The sequence below is a fragment of the Nesoenas mayeri genome (genome assembly GCF_963082525.1).
Source record: "Nesoenas mayeri genome assembly, chromosome: 1".
In the NCBI taxonomy this organism is placed as follows: Eukaryota; Metazoa; Chordata; class Aves; order Columbiformes; family Columbidae; genus Nesoenas; species Nesoenas mayeri.
In genome coordinates, this window is record NC_137541.1 from 7,889,508 (window position 1) to 7,909,452 (window position 19,945).

At 45.3% G+C, this 19,945-nt stretch overlaps 1 protein-coding gene across 1 annotated transcript; it reads left to right on the forward strand.

Annotated features, from left to right (window-relative positions):
• Positions 1–1,800: 1,800 nt before the first annotated feature.
• MCM10 (minichromosome maintenance 10 replication initiation factor) lies at positions 1,801–18,908 on the forward strand (the record flags this gene model as incomplete). Its single annotated transcript, XM_080361300.1, has 19 exons — positions 1,801–1,807; positions 2,604–2,921; positions 3,711–3,815; positions 4,418–4,552; positions 4,990–5,164; positions 6,503–6,668; positions 7,317–7,484; positions 8,734–8,850; positions 10,190–10,389; positions 11,394–11,494; positions 12,505–12,606; positions 12,724–12,841; positions 13,739–13,967; positions 14,632–14,791; positions 15,718–15,836; positions 17,043–17,156; positions 18,073–18,218; positions 18,419–18,461; positions 18,825–18,908. The coding sequence occupies 19 exons, from the start codon at positions 1,801–1,803 to the stop codon at positions 18,906–18,908; spliced, it is 2,607 nt and encodes an 868-aa protein (XP_080217426.1).
• Between the last annotated feature and the right edge of the window lie 1,037 nt (positions 18,909–19,945).

Below are 19,945 nucleotides of genomic sequence, written 5' to 3' on the forward strand. Positions count from 1 at the left end.
GGGTGCCGGGCAGCGCGCGGCCAGCGGTGAGCGGGTCTGTGTGAGGGAACGGCCGGGGGACTGGAGGGCCGGCAGCCCCCACAGCGGTCTTCGGCGGGCGGGGGCTGGGGTGAGGGATCGGAGATCCACGGGGGAGCCCTGGAGGAGGTCGGGGTTCCCCTGGGTGGGGGAGAAAGCCGAGCGGGGACGGGGAGCCGAGAGGAAGGAGGATTCTAAGGCGGGGTGGGGGGGGGGTGTGTGTGGATTCCGGGGATCTCCTGAGAGCGGGGATGGGGATCCCGCGGCTGTTGGGTCCGTGAGGAGAGGGGAGGCGGCGGGCACGGTACAGCCGAGCTCTTCTGGGCTTTGGGAGCTGTGGGGAGAGGGACAGGGGGGGCGATCCCGGTGGGCCGGGGGCACCGCGGGGCCCAGGCCTGGGACCCAGGTACACCAGCCCCAAGGGGGCCTCTGCCTGTCCACCCATGCTAGAAGACGTGAGGCACAGGCATGTATTAGCAGCCTCCTGCTCCTGTATTAGCAGCCTCCTGCTCTGGTGGTGAGGAAGGTTTTAGGGTAAGAGGGGGCACATGCAGTAGGGGACCCCCTTCCCATGCCAGGTGCAGTTTGCCTGTGCTGCCATGAAGCTTGGCCCTGAGCCTACAGATCTGGGTTTGGACCCGCTTACCCCAACTACAGCTGAACTGCAGGCACAGCAGATGTATTTCACGTACCAGGGCAAAATCTGGCTTCATTTCCTTGCCCTAAGAAGACCAAGAGGTGTACCAAGCTGATGCTGATGTAAATGAAGATGAACCCACAAGCTATGTTGACTGGAGCCCCAGAATTCATAGCGTAGAAAGCATCTGATGAGAGTGGGAAGATCTGCGATGGGAAGAATAAACAGTCCTAATCACTCAGAAGCTTGGGTCTGCAAACCACACCTCTCTCAAAGCACTATTAGCAGTTTATTCAACCTTTTGCCGAAAAAGATAATTTGCATCTGTGTTTTCTGAACCTGAATCCCTGTGTGGGGTCCCTGTGGGGCTGTGTGGGGTCCCTGGCCTTCTCCTGTATGCGCTCAAATTCTCTTTTGTTCTTTGCTGAAAATTAATATTTTGGAGCAAAAGAGAGAACTATTAAAAATGGAGTTTATGGGCAAAACAAAATTCTCTGCAGGAAGACGTGTAAGCACAAAGTTACACTTTGGGTTTGTGAGTAACCAGTCCATAGTGGATTTCCCTTCTCCTTACCCAGTCTTTCCTTGGCCATTTATGTCCGCCTGTGCTGATTATTTTCCATGGATATGTGTCCATGAAATGGAGGAGCTGTGAGAAAAGTAAAATATACGCTTTAAAGAATAAAACCCTATTGGAAGAAGGTGGCAGGGTTTAGCTCTGCTCACATTTTCAAGTGTAGGCTGAATCCTTTGTGGAAGATTTGCTTTAGTTAAATGCTAATTATTATTATGATGCAGGAGTGGTGAAGTGGAAATGGTTGTTACTGTGAGATCATGGTAGGCATTTCATAAAATCTGCATCTCTTGTGGGCTTTTATCCAAAAGTAGAGCCCTTACACTACAGTGAGTTCAGCATAAGTCAGACTTTGAAGGTAGAAATTGTACATGAGGGTTTTAAATTTAGTGGAGTCCTTATCTGTGGCTGTAAACAAAGACAAGGTGGTGGTTTGCAAATTGTCAAATAAGGAGCCTGAACGCAATATGTTTCTAGTTGAGCTATATCTATTTAACAATACCACTGTTGTTCTCCCCATAACAGAGAATATTATTGCTTGAGGGGCACTTGAAGAGATTCTGGTGAAATCATGGAAGGTAAGGGGGAAAGTATTCTTTTACTTTCAGTAAGAAAGTTGTCTTCTGATCAATATGTTGCTAATAAGTTCAAGTGTTCAGAAAACTTGGTAAACTTTTTAGCAAAAGAAATTATGTTGCAGAACCACTTGAGGTTTGCATTTTGCCTTCACTCCTGTCACCTTTCTGTGAGGCTGCTCTGTCCCTTCCCTGGTTTTCTTCAGCAACAAAGGCTAAATACATTTCTTGGTTTGTTCTGAATTTCAGTTCTGCTCTGTCTGTCCCATTCCTCTCTCTGTACGTGATTTTCTTTTTCTATTATTTGTCCCTTTTGTCCATATTTCTTTGTTCTCTGTTCTCTTCCTTGAACAAACCATACCTGAGAACATGCTTTCTTGCCTGCCTTGCATCTTCTTCTTCACCTTCCACTGGCAAAAGCCACATGGGTGTCTCTGTAGAGCTCCTGGCTGCACCTTTACAGGTCACCAGGCTTTTCTTTGTAACAGCAGCTATAGTGCAAACATGCATAGGGGGAAAAGCCACTGCTAAGTAGCCTGCAAGTTTTCTGCTGACTGTCAGCCTGGATCACAAGCTGAGAGTGTCTGCAGCCACGTTTCCATCCAACCACACATCAGGAAGCTGCTCTATCTTCCTTTAGCCAAAGCTAAATTAATTTATTTTTTTTTAAATGCCACTTGCTGCTCTGATCTAGTTTCAGTTGTCATTAGCTTGTAATTAGAGTATCTTGGATATTTTATTGCTTGACAGCTTTCTTGTAACCGAACAGAAATAATGCTGAGTTTAATTTTTGCCTTAGCTGATGATGACTTGGATCTGTTGGCTTCCCTCCTGGAAGAAAGTGAGGCAACTGAGGAGGGGAATCCTGAGGAGGAAGATGCCCCAGAGAATGAGGGGGGAGAACCAGATGAATACGATGAGCTCTTTGATGCAGAAGACGATGTGTCCTACACCGAGGAGGTTGATACCGAAGACAGTATGATCGATGAGCAGAAGGAGAACCTGGCTGCGCTATTTGGAGATGTGGATGACCTGCTGGAAGAGGAGGAGGCAGAAGAAACTGCCCACACTTCAACTCCCAGTCAGACAAAAGAGAAGACCAACCAAGAGCTGCAAGGTTTCTGCAACAGCATCTTTTATCTGTTTTATCATACGTATCTTGTCTATAGATTAATAATGGGCAGAAGGCAGGGCCTGTTGATTCTCACTTCAGGATGGTGCCCAGAGAGGGAATATAGAAATTCCTTGTCAAAGTTTCTAAGTCCAGTTTTCAGTGCTCAGTGGCCAAACTTACCAAACCTATCTTCTCAAAAGAAGACAAAGGACTGAAATAAACCAAATCAGGGAGACTAAACTAGCTCAGGTGAGCAGGACAGGGAAGGTTGCCTGTGTACCTGCGCCTTGTCTGATGAAGACTGATGTTGCTACAGTCTTCAGGGCTGTTGTCCTGGCGTCTTTGATCAGCACAACAAATGCTTCCTCCTCAGGATTTACTATCAGGAGGTTCTGCTGTACTTGTCAGTGTGGAAGCAGAGTTGGTCACTAAGCTTTCCTGTGTCCAGGCCACATACTTGATTATATCAGAAGTATTTCTTTATGCTAAGGAGTGCTTACAAGCCATTTAAATTGTCTTATGTTCTGTAGGAAAGACATATGCAACATGGCAAAGAACGTGCCACAGTCAAGTAAAATATTTATATGAGACAAGTCAGCTCCAGGCTGTGTGGAAAAATGTCCCTTCACTGTGAGCTGTGTGGAATCAAGTGAATCTGTATCATGGCTCTAGCCTTTGTTTTCTAAGTTCCAGTCATGTAGTAAAACTGCCAGACTTGCAGGGATCTCCTAAATCCCTGTTTGCCATGGTTTCCCGCTGTCTTCATTATTATCCTTCTCATCTCTTTCCTAGCTGAGCTGAGAAAGCTGCAAGAACAGATGAAGATATTACAGGAGCAGTTGCAAAAGACTGCAATTGGGCAGCAATCCAGTTCAGGCACTGAGAAGAAAAGCCCTGGTAATGAGCCTAATTAAATGGATTTATGATTTGTTGGCCTACCAACATGCAATTTATAGGCAAGACTCAAATAATCCTGAAGTGGGTACTGAGTAGCAAGTAGGAACAGTGGTCTGGTGAATTCCCACACAGGCTGTTACCTGCAGCTACAGACTAAATCAGCAAGCCGCAGTTTTGGTACTTGCATTGTGGGTTGATCTACACGGGGCAGCTTTCCTGGCTGAAGTGCTCCAGCGTCTTCTGCTGGAAATGTCCCTTCTTACTGACAGATGTTGGTACACCCAGAAAATACAGCTTTGTTTGTTGCTGTAACACACTGGATGTAGTAATAAAATTAAAAAGTAAGGGGATGTTCCTACTTTCCCCAGCTGCTAACCCCAGCTTTGTGGTTTCAGTAACATCCAGAGTTTTACATCCTCATGAGGAAGAATCATAGAGGCTTTTCCAGCTGTTGCATGTCAGATGATGGCAACTTAGCTGAAGAGTGTCTATGTGGGACCCTGACCTAGGCTTGTCATTCAAAAAAATTACTTAGTTTGGACTAGTTCTTAATGTTTGTGTCCAAATCCTGAGATCTCATAAATATTTGTGTTCTTGGCCAGGTAAATCTCCCTGTCCACCCTTAAAGGAAAGAAAAGTTCAGAAGCTGCAAGAGTCACCATGTTTCTCGGCCCAGCTGGGCAATCCTTTACCACCAGCCAGACGAGGAGTCCAGAAATCAAAAGCATCCTCAGCAGGTACTGTTCTCACTCTGCCTTTCGCCCAAACACCCTGGGCTTTTGACAAATGCTGATCTAGTTCCCAGCAGCAGTGCAGACACATCCAGGATAGCTTTACACAAGTCTGCGCACCAGTAGCAGTCTGGTCACAGAGCTTATTAGAGAGTTAATTGTTGTATTCTTTGCAGTGGATCTGCGGTCTGTGCTGTTAACCCCGTCACTGACAGCAGTCCAGCTTGCATCTGTGTATTCTACAGTTTAGCATCTCTGTAAAGTGAGAGCTGCTCTGGGAAGCTCCTCACCAGGCAGAACTTATTGCCTGAGTTACATGCGACTGATCTGGGGCTGTCAGTTCCCAGCTGACTGGGAGACCAGTTCAGTACAAATAAGACAGTTTTACATCCTTTTCTTAAGCATGTATCAAGTTTTATTTTCTTTCTTTTTTCCTTCTAAAGAGAACAAGACTCCTCTTCCACAGAAAGTCCTCAGTCTGGCATTCCAGCCTCTCAAGTCTGCCGCAGGGAACACACCCAGTAAGGTGCCCAAAGAGAAGACTCCTCACGTGTCTGCATGCTCCAGTGCAGCACCCCAGCCCGTGTCTGTGGAAACCTTCTCGGGACTGAGATTAAGGTCAGCAGCCCAGCACTGGGCTCTGGGGATGTCAGTTCTCCCCTAATGGGAGAGAAAACCCCATCAGTCCAACATCCTGTCATGCTGGTCACACAAGTGCTGTACGGGGGACTGGATTTCTGATTCGATGTATACCCTGTTTCCCTGAAAATAAGACAGGGTCTTATATTAACTTTTGCTCCAAAAGACACACTAGGGCTTATTTTCAGGGAACGTGATGAACAATAATCTACATTTATTCTTGAATTAAAAAATCAACATTTATTCAAATACAGTCATGTCATCACATTCTGTTACATCTGTCCTCCTTCATTCTATTGGCAATTAATTAATCAGCGTAGCAGGGCCAGGAGCCTGAATAACCTACCAGCACAGGGGCAGTCACTGCTCAGGTGCTTCATGAAGTACCACAAGTGCTACAGAAAGACAGGGGTAATTATAATACCCTGTTTTCCCAAAAATAAGACAGGGTCTTATAAAAGTTTTGCTCCAAAAGATGCTTACGTTTTTACATGTATAGCTGCCTAGACACTATTTAAGTTGACTTTGTTATGAACTCTTACTAGGGCTTATTTTTGGAGTAGGGCTTGTATTTCAGGTATCCTCAAAAATCCTGACAAATCATGCTAGGGCTTATTTTCAGGACAGGTTTTATTTTTGGTGAAACAGGGTATACTTCGTTTAACCATGTCCGATTAGTCAGTTGTCATTAGAGACAGCACACAAAGCCACAGCAGTGGCTGGTTGATCAGTAAATAGGTAACATAGACTTTTGTCTTAGTACCATGTTTTCTATTTTCACCTTTGCTCTTTTCTAACCAAAAAAAGCTATCACTTCATTAGTGCTGCCTCCCCTGGATGTCCTTAGCGGTGGAGGAGGGAAGCAGCCGGCACGTGCAGAACCCAAGTATGCTTCTGTTGAACAGATTTTGCTCCACGCTGAGAACTTTTGGGAGCCACTTGCCATCCCCATACTCGAGGTGGCCACAAGAGGTCTCTGAATACTCACGGTGTCTTTCCTCACCAGAAATCATGCTGGGCTTCCAAACCTTGCTCAGACAGTCATGATACTCAGTCCTTCCTCAAATGAGCAGAGTTAACGAAGGCTTGGGGCTAAGCTGCAGTGCAGCTTTTTGGACAAAAAACAGCATGATTAGTAACTTTCTGATATTTGTACATTGTCCTGAACTGGGAGGCTTAGTTTCAAGTGAACTCAGGGTTCACAGAGATATTTCACAGCAAGACATAGTCTCCCTAGGAGAATGCTGGATGGTTTTGTTTCTCTCTGTGAATTTATGCCAATGGATTTGTTCTTTTACATGCCATCACTTGATGTAGAAAACCCCGGGTTTCATCAGCTGAAATGGAGAGGAAAATGGCAAACCGGAAGCTCATCCGACTGTCCCAGCTCAAAAGCAAACTTGCTGCAGAAAATCTGGAGGAAATAGACTGGGTGACATTTGGAGTCATCGTGAAGAAGGTCACTCCTCAGAGCGCAAATAATGTAAATAACTTCATTGTATCGCTTACTTAGTCCCAGCAAAATGCTGGTTGTCTTTCTTGAAAAACTAATTAGGTTTTTAAGTTAATCAGTCAACTCCACGTAGTTAATGAAAAGCTACTGTATTAAAGGTCTTTGCTCATCTGGTTTCATGCAGTAATGCTGCTTTTAGTTTTCAGGATAAGACTCTAGTTTATTTAGTGCAATTGTGTCAGACACTATTGTAAGAAATTCTGAGTCACCATCCGTGGAGGTATTTAAATGATGTGTAGATGGGGCGTATAGGGACACGGTTTAGTGGTGGGCTTGGCAGTGTTGAGTTAACAGTTGGACTTGATGACCTTAAAGGTCTTTTCCAATCTAAACTATTCTATGACTTTCTTGTTCAGCAAGCAAAAGTGCTGTCCAGCTTTAATGTCAGGAAGATTGGTGGTATTACTTTGTTGGTTTGTCATTAAGAATCCCATAACCAGCTGTGTGGCATGGCTGGAGATATCATATCTGACCTCTGCTGAGGTTACAAATTGTGCTTTTCTAAATCAGGAAAACGCAGGGGGAGAAGTAAGACTAACTCTTTAAAAGCAACAGCTGGAGAGGATGCACTCAGTGTCTCTTGCTGACTGCTGAAAGGAAAGCGAATGTCTGTTCCAGGGCAGAACCTTCAGCATCTGGCGGCTGAACGACCTGCGGGATCTCAATCAGTGCGTCTCGCTCTTCCTGTTCGGTGATGTCCACAAAGAGCACTGGAAGACAGACCAAGGCACGGTCATCGGGCTTCTCAACGCCAATCCTATGAAACCTAAAGAAGGCTCAGATGAGGTGAGAGGATTTTTCACTTGCCCATCAGCTGCAAATAAAAACCTGTAGCTGAAACTCTTTCAGATCTTCTTGAGATTTAGCTTTATAACATGTGTTAAGGCTGAAATTCCAGCAGTTTGCCTGAATGGTTTGAATTGCATTCAGATATGTATTTGTAGTATTTGCTCCTGGCCTTCTGGAAGACTGAACTTCAAGAAGTCATATTAAGCATCTAAAACCAGAGTTTATTCAAGTGTTTAATCTGCTCTCGGTCTCAATCATCTCTTCTGTAGGTGTGGGGAGTGTATTTTCATTTGAGTTTATTGAGCTACTTCAGTGCAGTGCCTATTTCAGCCAAGAGGTCTCTCAAAGCTGAAAATGGTGGGGAAGCTCATTTCTCGCTTCTAATTTAAGCATGAGATGTGATTGCAAAATGTTTTGTGGTTCCAACATCGTGACTGAGAAGAAGCAATATTTGATTTATTTATCAATGTTTAATATCTTTTTTTATTGCACTGGAATGGAAACCGTTTTTACTGACTTCTGTCAAGGGGAATTTTGACCTAGTAGCTGGTGATGAAGTGTTTTGCATTTTAAATTCTCCAAATGGAAAAATCAGGAGTCTCATTAATTGTCTATTAAGCTATATAATTGCTTAAATTAACATGAACAAGCCGTAGAAAGTCCTGTCTGTGAGTAGAAGGGCATACCAGATTCAATGTAAGGGCTGTCTTTAACTGTTCAGAATAATTCTTCTTAGCTAAATGTCTACAGTTAGATCTATATTAAAACTTCTCCAAGTGTTTCTTACCTACAGATACAAGTCCCAGTATCTTTGGGTGGTGTGAAGATGACACTTATTGTATCACAGGCGTCAGTTTTGCTTGGACCGAGAGCTCTTGTCCATCTCCTCCTCTTCCCATCCCCTGCTGAAGGTGTTTGCCATGGTGGCGTCAGAGCCACACAGTTGTACAGGACCATCATTTAGAGCACAGCTGGAGCTGCTTTTGGTGGTCCTTGGTTTCTTGAGGCTCTGAGCGTAGAAATCCAATGTCCTTCATCTCTTTGTGGGAAAGAAATTGACTTTTTTTTCTTTATAACAGAGACTTTTCTCAGTCTCAACAGAGCATGCGGATTTCTTAACCTAGGCCTGCATTTTAAAACTACATTGTTAATACCAGAGGTACCAAACTGGACCAGAGCCAAAACAGTGACATCTGGAGAGAAGTCCATCCAGTCCTCCTGAAGGCATTTTCTGATTTCTTTGTAGGTGTGTTTGTCTGTTGACCATCCCCAGAAGATCCTCCTTATGGGTGAAGCTCTGGACATGGGCACCTGCAAAGCCAGGAAGAAGAACGGTGATCCCTGTGCGCAGATTGTGAACCTGGTCTGTATCCCAGTAGTCAGGACATCCTTAAGCTGCTGGTAAAAATCTGGCTGCTGATTTTATACTGATGCTCCGACTCTTGGACTTCTTTCTGGATCTTAACTTGTAATTGATTAAAGTAGGTGGTGAAGGTGCAAAATGAAACCCAGAGGAGCTGCTTCTGTGACAGCACTGTAGGAGTAAATGCAAAGCTAGTGGAAGGAGATGGTCTATGACCCATCACTGTCACCATCTCCATACCCTTTAGCTCCCCTTTGTGCTGCTGCAAGCTTCCACACTGTACTGGAGAACTCATCCAAGATGAAGCAACAAGAGATTTTTCTTGGGAATGGTGTATTTTGGGGACGGTTTTAACCCAATGAGTTCTGTGGCCCAATGTGCCCACAAGCTGGCAGAATATTTATGCCTCTCATTTCCAGTGTCAGGTAAAAGGTGCTGGGATTCTTTTTTTCCAGAGGCAGCACTGACTTGTACTAGCTTAAAGGACTTGTGTTATGATACCTGAAAGGAGCCCTGTCCAAGTCAGAAGGGTTAGTGTTAGTAGGGTGGCACTTAAAAGGAGGAGTGAAAATGAAGGAATGAAGAACTAAAAGTGTGTGGAGTGGGAAGAAGACAAATAGAGAAGGTACCTGTAGCAGAACAAGGCTCAGGAGGTGGCTGTGCACAGGGCTCTCCATGCCAGTGACATGTCCCAGTGCCACCTGGATGGCTGTCCAGCAGAAGAACCTCATGAAGGAACTGGCTTTGTTTAATTAACAAAAAAGTCTGATTGTGAGATAATTGCAGTTATGCAAATCTGAGACAGATTAGTATCAATGAGAATGGGGGTTTGTTTTGGTAAGAAGTTGAAGAATACCCTGAGTGCATTTATGGCACTGCTGTCTCTGACTGGCAGGCTCAGCGTTTTCAGTTCCAAACTCCCTCAAATTGACTCTGAAACCTCATGAATTAATTTGAACTGAGTGCATCAAATATTACTCTAGTATTAGTTTTCCTTTGTGTTCATACTAGTAGTAAAATTGCGTGCAGTTCGGAGTCAGGAATACAGAATCTGGACAAGAGGACCTGGGACTTCAATTTATTTCAGCTGAGGAATGGCCTTAAAACTCCTGGAGTGGAGGGAGTCCTTGACGCACAGGGGTTTTTTTACAGTGATTAGTATTGCCAATTTTAGTTTTGTTTTCCATTGTTGGAGTGTTTGCTGAGTTGGTCAAACGCCGGAGTACTACAACAGAGATATTACTTTAGTTTAGCTATAGAAGGATACATGTGGATAAGGGGAATGAAGTAAACTGTAATCGCTGGTGTTCTGCAACAGGCTTCTCCCATTTCTTTTCAGAACGACTGTGAATATTGTCAGTATCATGTGCAATCCCAGTACAAGAAGCTCAGCTCGAAGCGGGCAGATCTGCAGTCCACCTTCTCCGGTGGCTACATTCCCAAAAGAATTGGTCGGAAAAATCCCAGTTTGAAGGAGAGGCTGTGTCAGGATGGGTTTTACTATGGAGGTGTCTCTTCAGCAGCATATGCAGCCTCAGTGTAAGATAAACCACTTATTTTCCTTGCTTTTGAACAGAATTTCCCTCCCATATACAAGTGAGCGTAAAGCTGTCTCTAAGGGGGTCTATTTAGTTAGTTAATTTAGTCTATTTAGTTTATGACTTAACTACATTCATTACATAGGAATAAATGCCCCACATTTGGTGTAATCCTCCTGGCCCCCTGGGGTAACAGCTGCTATTTGATAGGAAAATTTTAACAGTCAGTGCTAAGATGTGGAAAGGGGTGGTTTTTATCTCTGAATTAACACTGTGTTGTGAAGCCAGGCAGCACTGTGTTTCAGCAGATAAAATGAACTTTATCATGAGATCCCAAGCATTCGAGTCTCAGAGATGAGTATCTTTCAGTGCTGTTCTCTTATTGTATTTGGTTATGGCTCATTGCATTTAATCCCAGACTCGGTGTATTCTGTATTTCCTCTTCCTTGACTGAAATAATACTGTATCAATACATGTTAATGAAGAAATGGTAGTACACCCTGTGTATTGTTAAGTGACCAAGATCAGTGGATCAGTGTACATGTCATAACAAGCTTGGAGGGCCCAGGTCCTTCTGTGGGGATTTGTTCATCCAAATCCCAGCTGTGGAAAGACCTGAGTCACAGCTGGATCAGGCCCTGTGCTTGCACAGTTTTTATTCCCTTCCCACTGCCCTCGGTGACTGGTGTGACTCTGAAGAAATTGAACTAATTCCAGTCTCCTCTCCACCCCTGGGTCTAACTGTGAGCACATCTTAGCCATTACCTACATTTACTTTTCTCTCAATGCACAGGAAACATAAATCTCAACCCAGAGAGAAATGGGAGATCCTAAATATTATACTAGAATTCAGGTGTAGATCCATATCCTTCCCAAAGACAGATGACAGGAGAGACCTTTAGGGTGTTTGGAGTTACATTGAAGCACCAGCCTAACGTTTGAGCTCCCGTCCTTGCCCTAAGCATGGGAAAACTCTGATGTTCTGATTTTGTTTCTTCTTTCTAGTGCAGCAGCTGCAGCACCGAAAAGGAAGATTCAAACCACACTCTCCAATCTGGTCGTAAGAGGAGTTGATGCAATAGTCCAGGAAACCAGGCAGAAAATTGGTACCTAACTCCCCGTGTGGTCACTTTACCCTCCAGATATTGCCAGCTTGACATGTAGCTGTGTCCCAGGACCCTGATACTCACTGAATGAATCTGGCAATTGCTTTGTAGAGAGACAGCCCTATGCAGGCTGCTTTCTCAGTTGATCAAAACTCCTCTTCCCTCTTGAGACTCCAGCTCTAAGGCAAATATAACTGAGGAACTGTGTAGCTCCATGTGTCTTTTTCATCAGTGCTGCTGAATTAAGTCTCCTGTTCTGTCTTTGGACAGTGACAGAAGATCTTTGGCGGATTAATGGGAACTGGAAATTTTAAGAACTTGGAACCAAAGGATTTATTTGATTTGATTAAAATAAATGACTTCTGTCAGTCTCGGAAGCTTCCAAGGAATACTGAGTATAAAACAGTCAGGCCTGCAATGCAGGGGACCTCCTGAGTACCCAGCCTGTTTCTAGGGCTTTTCTTTTGTGATCTTCAAAGCATGTTCCTTCTATAGGCTTTGGGATCTTCTCCACCTCCATTTAATTTCTATAAAACTCCCTCTTTATGCTCAGTGGAGAGCAGACAGTAGGTTATTCAAACTGTGTGCTCTAGATGCCACTTAGATGTCCTCTTGACATCTTCCCACTCCCTCAGTTGCCTCCATTTCAGACAACAGCGTGTGTGTGTCCTGTCTCGGGCTTTTAGCTGCTCTTAATTCTCCAGGGATAAGATGTGGTGGCTTCAGGGATTTCAGCCATTCTAAAAATGGGAACAGTGGGACGCAGCCAAGGCTGATGGGAACTGATTGATGAAATTGCTGAAGGTGTAGAGACATCCTTGTGATGTGTTCTGTGAGGACACGGCCTTGGGTAACCAAATATATGACAGAACTTGGCTTGGCTTTGGGGGGTGCTCACTCAGGTGATCTGTGCAGGTCTCTCCCAACCTAGACTGTTCTGTATATCTAAAACCATGCTCGCTTCTTTTCCTGGCTCCAAATCTCTTGTATTTCTGCCTCTTCTGCTCCAGGTGCAGCAAAGAGACCCATGCAATGTTCTGAGGAATTCAAGGAGCTGCTGGCACAGCCAACTTCTGGAGCACGAAACCTCTGCAAACACTGGACCAAAGCAGGTATTGTCCTTTTTCCCGAAGAAAAACTCACTCCTGAAATGACTTAACCTCCTTCTGAGCAAACATTAGTAGCTTTTTATTTTATTTGGGTTTTGTTTTCCCTTTTTTTTTCCCCAGATGTTGAAAAGAAGCAAGAGGCCAGTTTCCAGTCTGTCTCTGCTTCAGCGCTGCTCAAGCAACAGAAACAGAAATTGCTGGAGGCCAGAAAAAAGCGATCTGAAGAGATTCAGAGGCGGTAATACATACTGGCTTTCACAGGAAGGGTTCCGTTATTGTGGCCCTAAGCATAACTTTGGGAGGAGCTTTGCTGTTTTAATAAAAACTTCAATTTAAATAGAAATACCCCAATATTCAGTGGAGAACCAAACACCCCAGTACCTGGAAGGCATGATGGGAAGAGACTGATTAGGACTCCTGGTTGTGTTCATTGCTAGCTTGCAAGGGTCTTCTGAACCTTAAGATTTGCCAAGCGTTTTGTCTTTTTAACAAACATAAGAAGAACCTCGTAAGAGTCACCCTGGGTGAGACTGAGATTTATGTAGCCAAGTAGCCTCAGAAGTCTCAACAGGAGCCAAAACAGAACCTGAAGGAGAATAATAAGACAAGGCACAATCGTTATATTTCCCCCAAATACTCTTCCAGCCTGCAACAGCGTGTATCTTGGGGACTTCGCAAGCTAAAGGCAAATTACAGTATCTCTGAAGGAATTTTTTTCCCCATGAACCTGTTCAACCTCCATTGTGACCAGAGTAAACCTAAACCTTTGTGTGACTCCAGTGACAAGGAGTCCCACTGCTTAACTGCCTGTTCTTTAAAAGAAGCCCATTTTCCAAGTGCTTTCAGTTCCCCCTTCCCAGCTTCATTTGTTGCTTGTCTGGTTTTAGTTTTGAAAGCAATTGGTTGTTCACTCCTTCTGGTGACTTCTTCAAAGCACTCTTGATTTCAGTGACTCAGTGAGTTCCTTACCAGCCTTGTCTTACTCTCTTAAATGCCTAAAGAGCTGCATGTTTTTCTAGCAATAAAAGGCCAATTAGTGAAAAATCAGTCTGTATGCCATGCCTTTCTGTTGCTCAGACCTTTCTGTCTCTTTGACTTGTGTCCCTATTTCAATGGATTATTTTTGTCTTACCAGGTTTCTCCAGAACACAAGTAGAGCCGGCAGCCCCGCTCTCCCATCCTCCTCCAAACAATCATCGCTCCATTCCCCAGTGCCTGGGGTGGAGTTTCCCAAAGCTGCCAAAATGTCGACTCCTCAAAGGCCCAGGCTGGGCACAGGCTTCTCAGAAGGAGAAGATATCCTTTTCTTTGACAGGTCTCCACCTCCAAGACCAAAGCTTGACAGTTTGGCAGAAGCCAAAAAGGTAACAGCTCTTTGAGTCTTTGTGCTGAAAATCCCTGGAGTGCTGAACTGTGCATGGTTGTTCTTTGGCGTTGCTGGTGCACTGGATTGTGGGTGTTCTATTTGCCAGGTGGGCGACAGTGAACTGAACTAGTTCAGCTCTGTTGTGCCATGAATTTGGATAATTTTGGTTTCTAGCCAGAACACACCGCATCTTGCCTTGGCAAAGATCTGTTCACATGTTTGGCAAAGAAACTTGTCTCTTCCGGCAAGGAAGAAGGGGATCTTAGAATTCTGAGAGTATGGAAGGTTGTACGCAATTTTCTATTAGTTCCAAATTATTCCAAATTTATGTGGAAATCTGAAGTAATTTGATTTCTCTGGAAAACATACTGATTTGTGAAGCAGTCAGAGCACAGCTGCAGAGATACGAAGCCTGGCAACACCCCTGGAGGAGTGATTTTTGTGGTTTGGGAAGTCACGAGAGGTTGGGTGATGTGGTGAACTAGATGTACAGTGTACAGCATGGCTGGGAATTCTGTTGGGCCTCTCTTCAGCCACCTCAGCACTCAGGACAAGGGATCTTGTCTTCTCTGTTTGACAAACTCCCTCTGCTACTTCTGGAAGTAGGAACGTGGGAGCCTGACTGGTCGCCAACACATTCGCTGCTCTTCCCTGTTTTCTAGCTGGCTGCGATACACCGACTGCGAGCAAAAGGCCAGATTCTTGCTAAAACTGACCCAAACGGTGTCAAGAGGAAAAGAGCTGATGTTGATGATGTCCTAGAAATTGTTGAAAGAGTTGAGAAAAATGTTGCTCAGCCACAAGGTACAGAAGCAGTGAATGGTATGTAACGTTAGCTTCTGGAACAGAAAAAAATCTGCTTATTTCCTGCTGAATGGAACACTAGTTGATGGGTTAAGGACCTAACTGCTGTGCCAAAGAGAGGCCAAGTTATGTCTGGTTAGAACTCAGAGGGTTTGTTGCAAAGCTAAACAACCTCTAATCCTGTGGAGAGTGAGAGATGTAATCTCTGATAGCTCCTTGCCCTCATCGCTGTTCACTTTCTTCTGGCACTTGACATCTGCAATAAAATGGCTGATTTAACCAAGGAAAACCCAGAACTAGTCCCACCTGGGAAGGTGGCTGAGTTTTCCATGGGAAGTTGAGTTTGTCTTCTGGTGATTTACTGTGTGTTCTTGGCTGAGGACAAGGGGTAATGGGTTTAAACTGAAACACAGGAGGTTCCATTTAAATTTGAGAAGAAACTTCTCAGTGAGGGTGACAGACACTGGAACAGGCTGCCCAGGGGGGTTGTGGAGTCTCCTTCTCTGCAGACATTCAAACCCGCCTGGACACCTTCCTGTGTAACCTCATCTGGGTGTTCCTGCTCTGGTAGGGGGGTTAGAGTGGATGATCTTTTGAGGTCCCTTCCAATCCCTGACATTCTATGATACTGTGAATCACTTAATTCCCTTTAGAGTGTCTCCATCAGTCATGGAGGCAACACTGCTTGCTCCCCTGGGAGCAGTGTGAAAATTCCTTGTACAGTGCTTTGAGAAAGCAAGCAATATTATTTTAAAAAATGCCTGGTTTTATTTTTTCTGAAACCATGTTTGAACTTGGCTTCACGTTCTCCTGAGCTATGAAAGGCTGCTGTTTGACCAAGACATCTACCTGAGAGACCTGAGAATTCCAAAGTCTCCTGCAGTGATTGTGCTTAGAGATCACAACTTTTGTTTCTGTAGGACTGAGCCTTTTTGTCTCCTTAGGTACAGATGAACTGGAGCCTGCCCAAAAGAAGCGGCGTGAGCAGCTGGCCTATCTGGAGTCAGAAGAGTTCCAGAAAATCCTGAAGGCCAAGTCCAAGCACACAGATGTCCTGAAAGAGGTACGGCCTCAATCCAGCCGTGACTGAGGGCTCAGAACTAGGGAGCTGGCTGGACTCCTTATAATTTCAGCAAGCAGCAGGCACCCAAATGTGTCAGAGGCACCACATGGTCCTGAGGAGACGGGTCACAGAATCACAGAATGTCAGGGATTGGAAGGGACCTCGAAAGCTCATCCAGTCCAGTCCCCCTGCCGGAGCAGGAACACCCAGATGAGGTTACACAGGAAGGGGTCCAGGCGGGTTTGAATGTCTCCAGAGTAGGAGACTCCACAACCTCCCTGGGCAGCCTGTTCCAGTTTCTTCTCATGTTTAAGTGGAACCTCCTGTGTTCCAGTTTTCACCCATTGCCCCTTGTCCTGTCACTGGTGTCACTGAGAAGAGCCTGGCTCCATCCTCCTGACACTCACCCTTTATATATTTATAAACATTAATGAGGTCACCCTTCAGTCTCCTCTTCTCCAAGCTAAAGAGCCCCAGCTCCCTCAGCCTTTCCTCTTAAGGAAGATGCTCCACTCCATCCTCTTCGTGGCTCGGAGGTCTCTGAGCACACAGTGAAGTTTCCTTGTTAGTGGATGATCAGAGAAATCCTTCTGCCTTAAAATCAAACCAGCCACGTGGCTGTTTTGTCCCTCATTTCTTGACATCTTGGCCACGTAAAAACAGCTTCTACCTTCATCTGGGACTCCTGTAAGTTGTGGAGCCTGTGTAACGCCAGCAGTTGCCCTGCAAGGCTGAGAGGTTGAGTTTTTCCTGTTGGGGTCTTTGCTGAGTGTGTCCCCAGGCACACGGCACCTCCGGTGGCACAGGGCTCTTGTCTGGGACGCATTCTATTGGTATGAAGTCCTAGTTGTTTTAAGGTCTTCTGAGGAGTAATATTTTGGCAAAGAACAATTCCATTTGTGACATCCGCCCACCTGACCTCTCCCTGCACTGTCCCTGTAGGTATGTGCTTATGTCAGCAGCACGTGCTGCTGTTAAACCCTCCCACTCATACATCTCAAGGGTGGCTCTTTTCAGTGTTGGTGAAGCACAGCACATGCACTATATGTTGGGGTTTTTTTTAAAAAAGAGATAATTTGGTGTTTCTCTGGCTCCCAGAGTGCAGCCTGCTTCAAGGAGGCCTAAAAGTAATTTGCCCTAAGGCCATTTATGGAGTGGTTTCTCCCATCTCTGCCTCCCCACAACCCTTTGTGTGTGTGTTCACAGGTTGAGGCTGAACTGCAGGAGCAATACTTTCAGCCGCTGGTGAAAAAAGAAGAAATGGAAGACAAGATGAGGAGCATTAAAGAATTGAAATGTCGAGTTGTGACATGTAAAACGGTGAGTGAAGGGTAACAGCAGTGCAGTGAAATATGCATCATAGAACCATTTGGGTTGGAAGGGACCTTTAAAGCTCATCCAGTGCCACCCCTGCCATGAGCAGGGACATCTTCACCCAGATCAAGTTGCTCAGAGCCCCGTCCAGCCTGGCCTGGGATGTTTCCAGGGATGGTTCATCCACCACCTCTCTGGACAACCTGGGACAGTGTTTCACCACTCTCATTGTAAAAAATTTCTTCCTCATGTCTAGTACAAAATGATGCTGGACCATCCTGCGATTCCCATCAGTCTCTTGGCCACAGTCCAGTGCAGGGTTCAAATGGAGACAGTTCTGTTTGTTATGCCTATTGCTGAGAGCAGCTCGTGTTCTGAGTGACTGAGACACAAGAACACTGGCGAGGCAGCTTCAGTGCTGTGCTGAACACCTCGACTCCATGTTTTTGCCAGCAGGTTCCTTGGCTGTTGGTGTCCTGAAAATATTTATGAATTTCTTCCCTGCATTGCTTTGTACCAGGACGCTCAGTTCCCCATATTACATGACAAAAATAAGCCAGGTGCCTTGAAAACATAACACTGGGTGGGATTCCTCTTATATCTGTGTGTCCAGGAACTTTGCCATCAGGAAGCAGAGTGGAGCTCCGTTACTGTCCCAAATGTGCTGGGAGGAAGGAAGGAGTTACCTCCCGTTCCCAGAGTGTCAGTCCCTGCTGGACTTTCCCTCTTTCCTGTCTGTTTTGGGGCTGCACAGGGAGGTGCGGGGAGCAGGGCCACGGTGTGGCAGTGACAGAGCCTGGGGTGATGATCTCAGACTGGTGGATTCCTCAGGATAGCAGAAGACCCAGACTCTGGCTCTTCAGCCATGGAACGGGTCTCACATTCTGATGAAGTGCTCACAGCCCTTTCTCCTCTCTGACAGTGTAACTACACCTATTTCAAGCCCCTGGAGACGTGTGTGCAGGACAACCACGACTACCACTGGCATGATGCCATCAAGCGATTTTTCAAATGTCCTTGTGGAAACCGAGCTATTTCCCTTGACAGGCTCCCAAAAAAGCCCTGCAGGTAAGAAACGAGTCACCTGAAATAGTGACTGGAGCATTTGCGCTGCACGTTCATAGGGAACTAGTTGGGAGGCACACACCCATCTCCTAAAATGGGAACGTTAGCTCTTGTGCTAAGCAGCATGGGGGTAGTTTTGGATGCCCTCATACCGTGCAGCAAACACGCCGCAGTGTTCCTCACCTACTGTCTTCATCTTTCAGTACCTGTGGCCTCTTCAAGTGGGAGCGAGACGGGATGCTAAAGGTGAGTGTGAGCTGGCGGTGTGAGCATCTCAGCACTCCGGCTGCTTCTCTTAGTACTTTTGTCCCACGTGTGGCTTCGGTGCCCTCATGAAGTGAAACCAGGCAGCTCTGCATTTGTCTGGTACATCCAGGAGCGGTGGTTTAGTGGAATTTCTCACTTTCTGTTCTTGAAATTCTGTTTTATTTAACCCTGGGGACTTTGCTTCAGACCGAAATTGTAAGAATTCAGAATGCTGAGATTCCTAGAGTGTCTGTCAATGTTTAATCAGATAACTTAGCCCTACTGCAACTTCTGTTAAAGAAATGTTTGGGTGACATCTTATCCACACTTTTAACTTCTTTTCTCCATCATTCACATTTCTAGGAGAAAAAAGGTCCCAAGATTGGTGGAGAAACCCTTTTACCAAGAGGAGAGGAACAACCCAAATTTCTCAATAGTCTTAAGTGACCCGGAGCTGGTATTTTTCCCAACATGGGAAGGGATTTCTGTGTCTAAAATGCACATTTCTTCCCTGGAATGCCAAGAGGATTCTGGTTTTAGAGCTGGATGAGCAAAGGAGTGAATTCCTGATGAGAAGGACACCCACAAAGTCTCCACCAGGGCACGGTGTGGATATTCAGCTTTCATCTTTTTAAAATTGACTGAATAAGGCTGCAAGTGAAATACATATTCATGCTTGATCTTTCTTACTAACAACTTGTTTACAAGATTTAACCTAGAAAAGAGACACCTAGGGAGGAATTTGTACCAAGAAATCCCTAGGGATCCCACAGTTTATGTTGAGTAGCTGGTGTAGATTGACCCACCAGAATTTTAAGTTGACAAATCATCATGAACTGGAGGACTGTAGATTCCACAAGCACTTGTGAAGTTAATGCTGTGTAAAGGCCAGCCTGTCAAGGTTTTTCACCTGTTGGCCAAAGAAGAGGTGTGAGAGGGTTTTAGCCACAGGGCAGTTTGTCGTTGGCTTCAAAATGACTCACTTTTAACCTTCAAGCACAGATGTCAAATGGTTCCTGTGTTGTCTCCTTGGCTGATGTGTTCAAAAACCTTTTGGTGGCTTCAGCATTGTGAACATTGTGGTGTTTGCGCTGCAGACTGGCCGGGGCTCTTCTGGAAGCCCTGGCCCTGTCCCCACACTATGGTACCTTTCCAGCTACAAACCTCCAGCTCCCACTTTTAAGAGGATTTTAAGGAATCTGGGACCGTTTTGTGAGTGATTTTAAAGAGCTCAGTGATTACACTTAACAACTTTTACTCTTCTGGCATTTTAGATTGTCCTGAAATCTTCCCTCGTCACCATGTCAGCTGCATGGGGGACAGGAGCTGTCTCTGACCAAGCAGGACATCCAGGCTCTTTTCTGAAAGCACATCTCTGCAGAGATGCCTATGGCACTTGGTCATCTTGTCCTGCTCCTCCTCCCTCGCTCATGCCCCGTAGGACCACGGGAATCCTTTTAAGTGCCTAAACCCACCGGTGCCTT